This window comes from Vigna umbellata, chromosome 9, assembly GCF_029865625.1.
Source record: "Vigna umbellata cultivar VRB3 chromosome 9, Vumbellata_1.0, whole genome shotgun sequence".
Lineage (NCBI taxonomy): Eukaryota > Viridiplantae > Streptophyta > Magnoliopsida > Fabales > Fabaceae > Vigna > Vigna umbellata.
Window position 1 is genome coordinate 26,454,551 of NC_142173.1, and position 12,115 is coordinate 26,466,665.

General features: G+C 33.6%; 2 protein-coding genes across 2 annotated transcripts; both read left to right on the forward strand.

The window, feature by feature from the left end:
* LOC148193089 (uncharacterized) lies at positions 1-3,374 on the forward strand. Its single transcript, XM_088097993.1, has 4 exons — positions 1-126; positions 258-387; positions 1,528-1,719; positions 3,011-3,374. The coding sequence occupies exons 1-4, from the start codon at positions 83-85 to the stop codon at positions 3,215-3,217; spliced, it is 573 nt and encodes a 190-aa protein (XP_087954119.1). The 5' UTR covers positions 1-82; the 3' UTR covers positions 3,218-3,374.
* Positions 3,375-6,842: 3,468 nt separating this feature from the next.
* On the forward strand, positions 6,843-9,685 carry LOC124831756 (putative WRKY transcription factor 31). Its single transcript, XM_047305838.2, has 5 exons — positions 6,843-7,278; positions 7,601-7,699; positions 7,831-8,382; positions 8,474-8,587; positions 8,787-9,685. Exons 1-5 carry the CDS (start codon positions 6,952-6,954, stop codon positions 9,459-9,461), a joined length of 1,767 nt encoding a protein of 588 aa, XP_047161794.1. The 5' UTR covers positions 6,843-6,951; the 3' UTR covers positions 9,462-9,685.
* Positions 9,686-12,115: the final 2,430 nt, after the last annotated feature.

The window sequence follows — 12,115 nt, forward strand, 5'->3', positions numbered from 1 at the left end:
TTGTTGGCAAAACAACGCTCCTGGAATTGTTGTGCTTCAGGAGTGGTGGGGTGTGGATTTCGAAATTAAAAACCATGCTGTGATGATTTCTCAACTCGGTCAGGGATTCAAAGCTCTTATTCCAGAGTAAGATAACTGTTGCCACCTAAAATTTCTTTATCTTCCGTCTCTGTGTATTGTGTATTGTGTATTGTATAGTAGCATATGCTGTATTCTGATTTTTTTAAGGGCTTTCTTCCCCTTCCCATTTTTCCCAGTCTATACAGAGGAAAGGTTGGTCTGGATGTTGCAGAAGCACAACATTTGATGAATGGTCTTGATTGGCAAGGCGCTGTGAAAGATATTCATGCTTCAGTTAACTGGCTTAAGGCAAATGGTTCAGCCAAGGTTTCTACCTATTCTTGTGTTGTCAAGATAAAAATTTATTTATTTAAACCACCCTCTTAACTGCGGCACCGAATTCTTAATGTGTTGACCTGTGCCCGAACAAGCATTCTGTTTTTACTTTTATCACCATTCTGTGATTGCAGAGGGTTTTAATGTTTTGATCAACCCATTAAGACATAAATCAGCCTTTGGTTCATATTCGGTGAGTTAGCTTGAGAGTTTGGCACTCTGCATTAGGCATGATTGAATAAGCAAATGCAATACATTATACTTTATCAGTTAATTTGGTGTAAGAGTTGTGCTGTACAACTTTATTCATCAAACACCTCTTATACATTAAAATAATTGGACTACTAAATCAAGACTTAAGGGAGGGTTTCGACTTAATTGCATTTTGAAGCATGGAGTTATGGAAAAACTTACCTATGAAATAATTTTTTTTACCATTACAAGTCATTGTTTACAAACACACCATATTGATTTTTCGATAGATAGGCATTCAGCATGAAAAGTAAAAATACCAAGACCTGGTAGTTTTAAAATTTATCAAGCCTTGTGCTATTAAGTCGTATATTATCTGGCCCATTTATGATGTATATACTGCTTCTAATCTTTTTGTTCCAAAGTTTTAATATTTTGTTCTTGTTATGGTCAAGTATTTTATAATTCTAATCTAGTAAGTCAAAATAGGCTCAGCCAAATACTTATGGTAGTTTCAATTCATCTTCCTTTTATTTTTTATTGGGAAAAGTTTTGCATCATGATCACGATACCTAGGTGGGAATTATTTTGCTGCCAATTTTATAACATTTCAAAGTACATAATTCTGATGTGCTTTTGTGTCTTATACTGTCATGCAATGGTAAGTTTGTCCACAAAATGCTTATTAATGTAATTTGAAAATAAAAGAGCTCATTAGCTTGGGTATTTTTTCTAGGTAGGGAGCATGGGAATTAATTATGTTACGAAACAGATAATTTAGTTCCTCTGTTCTTTTAAATTAGCATGCCAAAAGTGATACATTATACTGAATCCAGATACTTTTTTTTAATACTTTCTATATTGAGAAATATCATTTTTCTTAAATTTGAGGTAAGTCACTGGTTGAACAACTTGTGTATTTATCTTTAATTGCCACAGGCTGGTGTTACTGGATTTTGTATGGGGGGTGCACTTGCTATTGCAAGCTCAGTCTTGGTTCCAAATGTTGATGCTGCTGTAGCTTTCTATGGAGTTCCTTCCTCTGAGCTTGCAGACCCTGCCCAAGCCAAGGCTCCTGTTCAGGCTCATTTTGGAGAGCTGGATAATTTTGTTGGTTTTTCAGATGTTACGGTATGAGAACATACTAGCAACACATTACTGATCTTTGTTAAGGTGCCTTGTTTGCCAAGTAAATAATTTCTGTTTTTCATTTTTTAAGGGAGGTGCCTAATTTCTTAGAGTATGTTTGGATTCCAATTAGGAAATTAAGTTGAGTTGAACTCAACTTGAGTTAAAACAAAGTAACTCATTGTAAGTCAACTGGAGTATGAGGTGAATTTTGTTTCTAACCAGCTCTGAGAAAAAAAGTGTCAAACATGTTCATACATTCTTCAATGAAAATCGAAAGTGTTCCAACTGAAATCAAACACACCTTGAAACATACATTTAGTTCTTTTTTGTGAGGATTAGCATGCAAAGGGAGGGACATTTGATCTTACAAAGATGTTGTGCTTGCTAGAAAACTAAATGATGGAGGGTTGTAAATTAGAATTTAAAATCATTATTTACTTTCTGGTTAAGAGGATAAATAGGAAGAAAAGACATCTACACTACAGCCCAGTAATTGATTGGCTTATACTGTAGACAAAAAATATTTTAAAGTTGCTTTTTTTCTTTTTGGGTAATGCAAGTGCACTAAAATTCAATTTTCTATTACAGAAGCAATGGTTGCTTCTGAGGTAGAGCATATAAAATCACATTAAGCTTTAAATGATTCCAAAAAGGATTGTTAAACATGGGGCACTTATCAAGAAATTGAAGTATATCTTGTTGAAACTTGGTAGTCTAGAGACTCTTGATCTCACACTAATGTGTGCTGGTGGTAGAAATTGAAGTAGAGAAGGGATAAATCTCACACTAATTCTTAGCTTGTTATTCTTTTCAGTTTTTGTTCCTCTCTGTTTCTTCATCATTTTATTATTCAGCACCCTTTAAGTAATGTTGAGAAACACTTGAAGCAAAACTCCAATGCCTACTGGCCATGAATTTCCTCACCTTGTGAACATAGAATTTTATTTCTTAAAAGAAACACAACCTTTCTATATCATTCATGTACTGCCAATGCACATAATCTGTTAAATGCTATCAAGTTAATTCAAGTGCTTTGATAAAAGCTAATGAGCAATCCCTTAACTGTTAGGTTTTATACTTTTGGAAATTGTACCTTCTCCCTTTCACTTTCACCACAAAGTCAATCTTATATCTCCTCAGCATTAGACATTCTGCCTAGAAAATGTTTGTTTGGAAATGTTTTTGAACACTTATTAATGTTATGAGTTTCCAAACTCTTCACTAGTAATATCATGTGTGAACATTGTTTAGCTGATAAAAAAAAGTGTTTGAACACTGTTTAATGTCTCAGGCAGCCAAGGCCTTGGAGGAGAAGCTGAAGGCAGCTGGAGTTGCTCATGAGGTACACATATATCCTAACAATGGACATGCATTCATGAACAGGTCTCCTGAAGGAATCAAGAGGAGGAAGAGCATGGGAATGCCAGACGAAGATGAAGCTGCAGTTCAGCTGGCATGGTCTCGTTTCCAGTCATGGATGACTTACTTAACTGGCTAAATACTTTATTAGTACTGCCTCAATGCTATGCTATACTTCTAATTCCATCTTTGGTAGAAGTAGTTTACTAGAATTTTCTTCACGGGTGGATTGCATACATGCACCCCCTTGAGAAATTTGACTTGGGAATATAAGAAGTAAATATGATATTTGTTTATTCATCGGTGTCATTTTTCTCTATTTTATGGTCAGTTTTTCAAAGCTTTTATGTATTCGTGATTCTATTCACATTTTGTCTATTTCTATACAAGTTTGTTGTTAGAAATTTGAGCTGTACTATTTTTTATAAATCCTTCTGTAACATCAACTTGACGTCGACACTTTCATATTGTACGAAACCTGGTTCACTTATCCTATGAAACAACACACGTACACAACACGAACACTGATCACGATTTATATAATGAACATGAAAAGCTGAGAGAGAGAGAGAGAGAGAGAGAGAGAGAGAGAGAGAGAGAGTCAACATGATATTAATCTAAATTGAAAAATAAGATTGATGTAATTTATATTTGTATTTACACATGCAAGATACACGAGGTTCATGGTCTAATTGGGTCCACCTTTGATTAATTTGTGTCTGGCTTTAGTTTGACTTGATGTAACTTGTGACAGAACCAAACATTTGGTATCTAAGACAACTTACGAAACCAAAATTGCCAATAAGTTTGATTATCTGCATATGTTAATTGCAGTTAGAAAAAAGGAAACTTTTTGGTGATTACTTTAGCTTTTGATGGTGGGTGAGTGTGAACACAATGGTAGTGTTGTAATGCTAAGGAGTGTGGATCTGAAAGAAGAAAAGGGTCACGTGAGGAAAGACTAATATAAAATGTAGCTTAAACAGCTACAATCCGACCAAACTCTTTATACATAATAATGACAAATCAATCATTTTTAATTTAATTTAAGTAATTCAAATCGTAAGTAATAAACTTTTTTTAGTTTCTTCGGTTGACACAGCCAACAAAATTTATGCACTTTCCATCTTCTACAATGTCTGCAGTTTCATTGAGACGCAAATAGAAACCCAAAACACATGGTTTTACGCGTCTAAGAACCTCTGAAGAAATTATAATGACTAAGGAAACAAAACAAAGGAAAAGTTGGTTCCAGTTAGGTTGAGAAATTATTACGAATATGATCACTTTCTTTCCGTGATGTTAGAATCCAAGAAGTAAAACCGACCTATACCTTCTGATCAAATAAAATATATACACAAATTTGGTAAAATTTGCACACTCTTTTTCTGATTAAAATAACCCAAAAAAGTCATAAAAAGTTGCGTTGATCATTAATGATTTGAGTTGGAGAAATGAAGATTTTGCATAACTTTTTTTTATTAGATAAAATAGTTCGTGCATCAAACGTGTAATAACTTTTTTTAAATTACAATAATAATCTCCAAAACTATATATTATATGTAAATCCTTTACATTAACAGTATTTAGAAAGTAAACTATCATCGTCATTACCTTGCTTTCTATACTATATATGTAACTGCTTTATATTACAGCAATGCTACTTCATGAACTTTTTCTCACAAGTATAACTTTTATGATTCGAAATTTATGTTCGCTTTTCATAAAAAAGAAGAAGTTAAATGACTCTTATTATGTTGTTTCAGTCCTTGTGATATACCTATATCTTTATTCTTGTAAATTTAAATAATTTGCTTTTAGTATGCTGTTATTTCGTTACTAAAAGAAAAGAAAATAAAAAAAAAGTGCTTAAATTACTTTTATTACACATATTTGAAAGTTGTATATTTTTTTATAATATTACTAATATGGGTAACTTTTGAAAATTGTATGTATAAGAATTAGTTGTAGTGATATAGCACAACTTTATTATTAAAAAGTTGTACATGACACGACTTCATATTTGTTAAAGTGAACTCTATACACCTTTTGTGTTAAAGGAGTTGTGTGGGACAAATATAACTTTGATTACACTTAATTTGTTTTTTGCAATTTGAATTTAAATCATATCAGGATAGCAAGACTTAGTTAAATGTAATTTGAACTACAATTTTAATTCAAATCACATTACACTAAAATCATGTCACCTTAGTATTATTTCAATTAAAAATAAATAAATAGAATAAAAGTCGTGTGTGATTCGCAAACTTCTCTATATAAATCGTATGAAGTTGATTTAACTTTATTGTATCATACATGTATCACTTCTTCGTAACGAAGTGTTGTCATGCAACCACGACTTACTCATATTTTCAAAAAATTTTAAAATTCATTTTGATAATTCTGTGAAAAAATTACACTAATATGGTAAAAAAAATAATTCGACCTTTCTCTATACAATGCCCTTTGACAATATCCATGCATGAGTGTATGAGTATTCAAAACAGAAGAAGAGAGATAGTTAATTTTATGGTGTGAATAGGCATCATGTCCCGTGTGTATCGAAGTCAAGAATGTTGGATAGAAACAAAGTCGCACATAAGATAATATAAGATATGAATTTATATACATATAAAATATTTTTCTTATAGTAAAAAACTTTTTAGAATGCTACTAAAAATAAATACTTCAGAGTTTAATTCAAAACGAAAAATAACTTACGGTATAGAGATTTACTAAAGTGTATAAGGATAAAAACAGAATGAAACGAAGGAGGGGACCCATAATTATAATTAGTCTTTCATCACATTACATTGCAACCTTTGACTCAGATTACACTTTTCACGAGCCTCATGCGCCGGCCCAACAGGGGCGGTGATTTTCCAGAACGAACGCGTCAATCTCCTCTTCCTAATCTTTTGCCTTCATTCACACCAAATCAACAATATCAGCTACAACAAAATCATACTAATTCTCGAACACAACAGCAACAACAATTTCCTTTCGATACGTACCCATATTAATTTCGACAATTTTTTCCTCATATCATTGGTGCAATATGTTGAATTTCGTTTGGTCAACCTACTTACGTTTCGGGATCCACCAACTTTCTTTCTTTCCTAGTTACTATTAAATTAGTATATGACTTTTTATAAACAATTTACCCTATGATTAAGGGTGAGCAATCTACCCTACAATGTTAGCCTTCCAAAAATTACACAACCTCTATTTTCAATCCTATATCTGTATATGCCATTCCAAACTAAATATAACTAGTCATCATCATTCTTGGATTTTCTTACACTTCTTCAAATAAATCTAACATTATCTTTCAAAACCAACTAATTCTTTAGATATATCTTTCAAGCTCCATTGTTAACAAAATTATCTTTTGGACAAAACTTTAAACATGTTAAAAAAGAGCAATGAAAAATATTAAGGGTACAAAAAAGATTTGTTAAATCTGTCTATTTATATAGTAACAATTTTCGTACTTATAATATCTTGTCTGCATCATTCAGCCATCATTCATTAAATTGAAAACATAGAAGATCCGGGAACAAACAAAATGAAAATATTACATAAATATATACACAAGAGATCAAAACTGAGAACGTATATTTTTATGAATAAGTAAACATTAGCATTGACAAGTCTTTGTCCACATGTAAAACTGTAATGTAATAATACTTGGAAGTTATTCAAAGCTAAGAGAGACAACGGAAGTTCTGGTCATCTTCTCAAGTCTCAGTTGTCCCGTTTTATTGCCGAGTCCATTGCATCGTTTATAAAGACTTCACAGACTTCTCTCTCTTTCTCTCTCTCTTTCTTTAGTCTTATTCTCTCTCTGTATCTTTTTCTCTCTTGGAATTTATGGTTAGAGGTTGTGGACTCTCCATGGATTCAGATCCAATTGGGAGCTTCTTCCTCCACAAGCCTATTGTTCTCAATTCTTTCCCTGAAGACACAAACCACCCCAAGTGGAAACTTAGTCCCCACAACAACATGGACACCATCCCCTTCCAAGTCAACCTTAGCTGTTCTCCAAACAATCATCACTCTCCCCCACCACCCCTCCACAACACAACCGAGATGGACTTCTTCTCCGACAACACCAACAACATCAACGACAACGTTTCTGCTTCTGCCTCTAATCATCATCATTCCACCACCCCACCTACGTTGGAATTCAAACTAAACGTGAGTCACCCAACCATCATCATATTTTTTTGGAAATAACTCACATACACTTTCTTAGCTGTTTTTTATATCCGAATTGAAATTTCATATCAGTAATATATGCTGATACTTAATACCAACCCTTATTTTGTCTCGATTATTCAAATGAATCTATAATTTTAATTTAAAAATAGTACCAGAAATACCTGAAGATGTGTATCTGTCTAAGTTTTATCCAGGTATTTTATGGTTTATTGCTTTAAATTAGCACAAACTTTTGAAGACTTTTTTTGTGTGATCATTTTGTTTGTGGGCTCATGAATCTGTAATTTGTTTTTGATAGACTGGGCTGAATCTTCTCACTACCAACACTAGCAGTGATCAATCTATGGTGGATGATGAGATATCACCCAATTCAGAAGACAGAAGAGCGGAGAATAAGGTAAAGATCGATAGATATGTATAGCAGCTAGTTTAATTTAATAAGATGACATGCCATAGGGAGGTTCTCTTTTAATTTGTTTTACTTTGGAGGGTATTCTAAAATTGAGTGCTTTTCATGAACTGTTTTAGCTTGCTGTTCTTCAAGCTGAGCTTGAGAGAATGAAGAGGGAGAATCAAAAGTTGAGAGACGCGCTTCATCAGGTTAACGTCAATTACGATGCACTTCAGATGCATTTCATGAATTTGATGCAGCAGAAGGGCGAGGAAGTTGAAGAACAAGAAGTGATTGGTGGAAAGTCAGAAGAGAAGAAGCAAGGAGAGAGTGGCGGGGTATTGGTGCCAAGACAGTTCATGGATCTTGGATTGGCTACTAATGCTGACACTGAAGAACCCTCTTGTTCATCTGGGGGAAGAAGTCAAGATCGATCAGGATCACCCAACGCAGAAGTGGCCTCGAAGGAATTAGGGACCAGTATGAATGAGAATGTTAATGATGAAGGGCGTGACAAGGAGAAGAAGGAATATGGTAGAGGGGTTGAAAGTGAGGATAGTCCCTCAGGTCATGCTTTTGCTGGGGATAAAGTTCCAAGGTTCAGTCCTCAAAAGAATAACGTTGAACAGGCTGAGGCAACCATGAGGAAGGCAAGAGTTTCTGTTAGAGCTCGATCAGAAGCACCTATGGTAAGTAGGAATTCATGTTCTTCAATTCTGTAAAACTTTTCATGATAATTTTGTTCGTTTTAGCTGATAGAGAAGCTTTTCATTGTCTCAGATCACTGATGGGTGTCAATGGAGAAAGTATGGGCAGAAGATGGCCAAAGGAAACCCATGTCCTAGAGCTTATTATAGGTGTACCATGGCTGCTGGTTGCCCAGTTAGAAAACAGGTATTTTTGTTCACTTTAAAGCTTGATTTCCTGGTTTAATATGATTTTTGTTGAAGATGGATAGAGAACAAAAAAAGTACTATTAAATTGAAGAATATATATGATTTCAAGGCTCAGTTTTTGTTGTTCAATATAAGGTATGTAGGTTAAAACTCAAGTGGTCTATTCTAATCCAATATATGGTACTTGGAATAAACAGGTACAAAGGTGTGCTGAAGATCGAACAGTCCTGAACACAACCTACGAAGGCAATCACAACCACCCTTTGCCACCAGCAGCTATGGCAATGGCACAAACCACTTCCTCAGCTGCAAGAATGCTTCTTTCTGGGTCAATGTCTAGTGCTGACAGCATAATGAATGCAAACTTACTCACAAGAGCACTCCTCCCTTGCTCTTCAAGCATTGCTACTATCTCAGCATCTGCTCCATTCCCAACTGTTACATTGGACCTAACACAATCTCCAAATCCTCTACAGTTCCCAAGGCACCCAAACCAGTTACAAATTCCCCTCCAAGGTATCCCTCAGAATTTTTCAAATTCCCCAGCCTCTTTAATGCCTCAGATATTTGGACAAGCACTCTACAATCAATCAAAGTTTTCTGGTCTTCAAATGCCACATGATGCAGACCCTTCACAATTTGGAAACCACCCTCAGCAGGTACCACCACACCTTACTGACACAGTTAGTGCTGCCATTGCTGCTGATCCAAACTTCACTGCAGCTTTGGCAGCAGCTATCACTTCCATTATTGGTGGTGCTCAGCAGCACAACAACAGTAATAATACTAACAATAATGGCAACATGACAGTCAGCAACAGCACTGGCAATGGCAACATCACAACTAGCAACAACACCAACGGGAAGCAATAAAATAAAATCAGCTATTCCATCAGTGAATTAGTGAATTAGTTCACCCCTTTCATTTTTTCACGACATTGATTTAATTAAGTAGATTTTATGACCTTTCTATTTGTTCATTTGTTTTGTGATTCAGGAAAGCTTTTTTACTATTTGACATAGATAATTTTTTATTTGGTTGTAGACTTTTATATCAGTTGTTATGAAACCTGTATACAAAAACATACATAAAATTTATTTATGCATAAGAAATCACTCTCTTTCCTCACTTTTTTTTATAAAACATGAAAAAGTATCGCTTTATTCTATTGTAATATTTCCCACGGTAGAAGCTAAATCTTGTTAAAAAAGAAACTTCGAGATGATGAAAGAAGAGATCTATATTGCTTGCAACAAATGGCATCATATGGAAAGGGAAATGAGAATTCAAGAAAACCGTCTGGGAGCAGTTAAAGAGGATGTCACTTCTTGGACTCATATTTTTATAGTGAGAGAAAACGAACACCGACTCAGAGAGAGTCATGATCTTCAACTTGTCTTTTGCATGGCGCCATATCTGGTCAAACAGCATATATGTGAATGCAGTTTCACTAGCATGTTAAATAATTGACATCATACGCATTTTCGACATAATTTTACCTTTGTTTTCATGCATATATATATAATAAAATACAGCTCATAATCAAACTGAATAGCTTTTTGTTGTTAAACTTTGACGTTGAAAAGTAATTTTCCAACTGGCTAACATACACTATCATCTAACAGTAACCCTACAGTTTAGTTCTCTTCATCAATTAGTATCTTAATTCTCTTTTGAACGAAAGATACTTTTGCTTTGACAAAATCATCATCCACAGAAGAAGATAAAGTCCTGCTCATGCTAATCTCTTATCAAGTCCTGACTTAAGAATTTAATTCCCAAAACCTGTAAACTTATTATGGCCAGCTGGTCTATTAGGTCTACAAGCATTTATAGATAAACTAAATGAGATTTCAAACACGTTAAGACGTATAAGGTTGTCTATCTTGTTAAAAACTTGATTCAGATTACTTACTATTATATATGAGTAACTTTATATTAAGAAAGTTAATCTAAACCAACTATAATATATGTCATCATAAGTGCAAGTATATGTGAATAAACTTTATCTGGACCCATAAAGGGTATATATATATATATATATATATATATATATATATATATATATATATATATATATATATATATATATATATATATATATATATATATATATATATATATATATATATATATATATATATATATAGATTATTTAAACCAAAGACTTTGGTCTGTGATAGCAAACAAACCTAGCGTGGTTACCAGACGTAAAGTGGTGCCTCCTATTTCATCAACACACACATGTATATATAGGCTTTTTGGCGAAGCTATCAATTAGATTACTATTCATTGGACCTTTTGTCGTTATGTTGTACACGCCAAAGCCTAACATTACCAAATCCACTATGTAGTATTGGGAAATGTGGTAACTAGATTTTGTGTCTTGCTTTTGAGTCTGGTCTGGGACTAGTTAGTATGGGAAGTTATATGGTAAAGTGTTTGATGGGTTGGTCGTGACTTGTTGGCTTCATCATTTATTTGTTGCATGCCTTCACTGCCAATTTGAAAGCTCAAATAAGCAATAGGCTATGATTCTTGAATGCTCAGGCTAATTGAGCATTCCCATGCTTCTGACCACTGTGTTATTCAGCACCAAGATACAACCTTCTCTTTTCGGAATTCTGTGCAATCATGCTCACATATTATAATTCTATTCTCAGTGATCGTACAATTGACATGCCACTACATGCATCAACTTTTGTTTGATTAAATAATCTGTTAAATTGGACCGGTAAACTCTTCGTTTGGATTCATTATATTTGAATGAATAAATTCTGTCACTACATTTTTATTTAGTTTTTACACGATTATGTGCGTCGATTTTCGCAGGTTGATTTTTTCAACAAAACCTAAAGCTAACGAACCAAAACACTCAATTGTTTTGGCACCAGGGGCATTTGTCAGTGTTATGGCGTAGACAAGATTAAAACAATAAGAAAACATATTTACACTAATAGATATGATTGGTCGATGAGACTTGTGCACAATGAAGAGAATATATTATTTTTCTTAGACAACACATATACTGTACAAAACAATAAATCAATTAATAAAAACGGTATTTTATTTGTGTGTTGTATATAAAATCTTATTATATAGATAGAGGATTTATAATTATTACAAAAAAAATAAAAGTTATTTAAACTGAGGAATATATTTGATTTTGTAAGTAAAAAATAGATGTGTAGTTTGGTATGACTTAATACCGTACAAAATAACACATTGAGAAAGACGTTAACTAGTTGATTATGACTTCAAATATAAATAGTTAGAATAATTTGATCTTGTACTTGTTCACAAATGAACTAGCAATCAACTTTTGATGAGTTATTAGTTAATGAAACAAAGGATTGGTTTGGTTGGATACTATTAAACATAACACCTCTAGGCTTGGTCAAAAGGTCAAACTGAATAGTCTTTGGCCAAAGGTCAATACAGTTGATCTAGGATGAAGGCGGAAACAAATTGTTTCGTATCGAAATTTGAGACAAACCATCTTAGGACAAAAGTCGAGACAGGTTGT

Excerpts from the sequence above, each read along its gene's own strand:
- LOC148193089 (XM_088097993.1), top strand. The coding sequence starts at position 83 with ATGATTTCTCAACTCGGTCAGGGATTCAAAGCTCTTATTCCAGA. Across the intron at positions 127-257 it reads TTCAAAGCTCTTATTCCAGA|TCTATACAGAGGAAAGGTTG; the intron begins GTAAGATAACTG and ends CATTTTTCCCAG. Across the intron at positions 388-1,527 it reads AGGCAAATGGTTCAGCCAAG|GCTGGTGTTACTGGATTTTG; the intron begins GTTTCTACCTAT and ends TAATTGCCACAG.
- LOC124831756 (XM_047305838.2), top strand. The coding sequence starts at position 6,952 with ATGGTTAGAGGTTGTGGACTCTCCATGGATTCAGATCCAATTGGGAGC. Across the intron at positions 8,383-8,473 it reads CTCGATCAGAAGCACCTATG|ATCACTGATGGGTGTCAATG; the intron begins GTAAGTAGGAAT and ends TCATTGTCTCAG. Across the intron at positions 8,588-8,786 it reads GTTGCCCAGTTAGAAAACAG|GTACAAAGGTGTGCTGAAGA; the intron begins GTATTTTTGTTC and ends TGGAATAAACAG.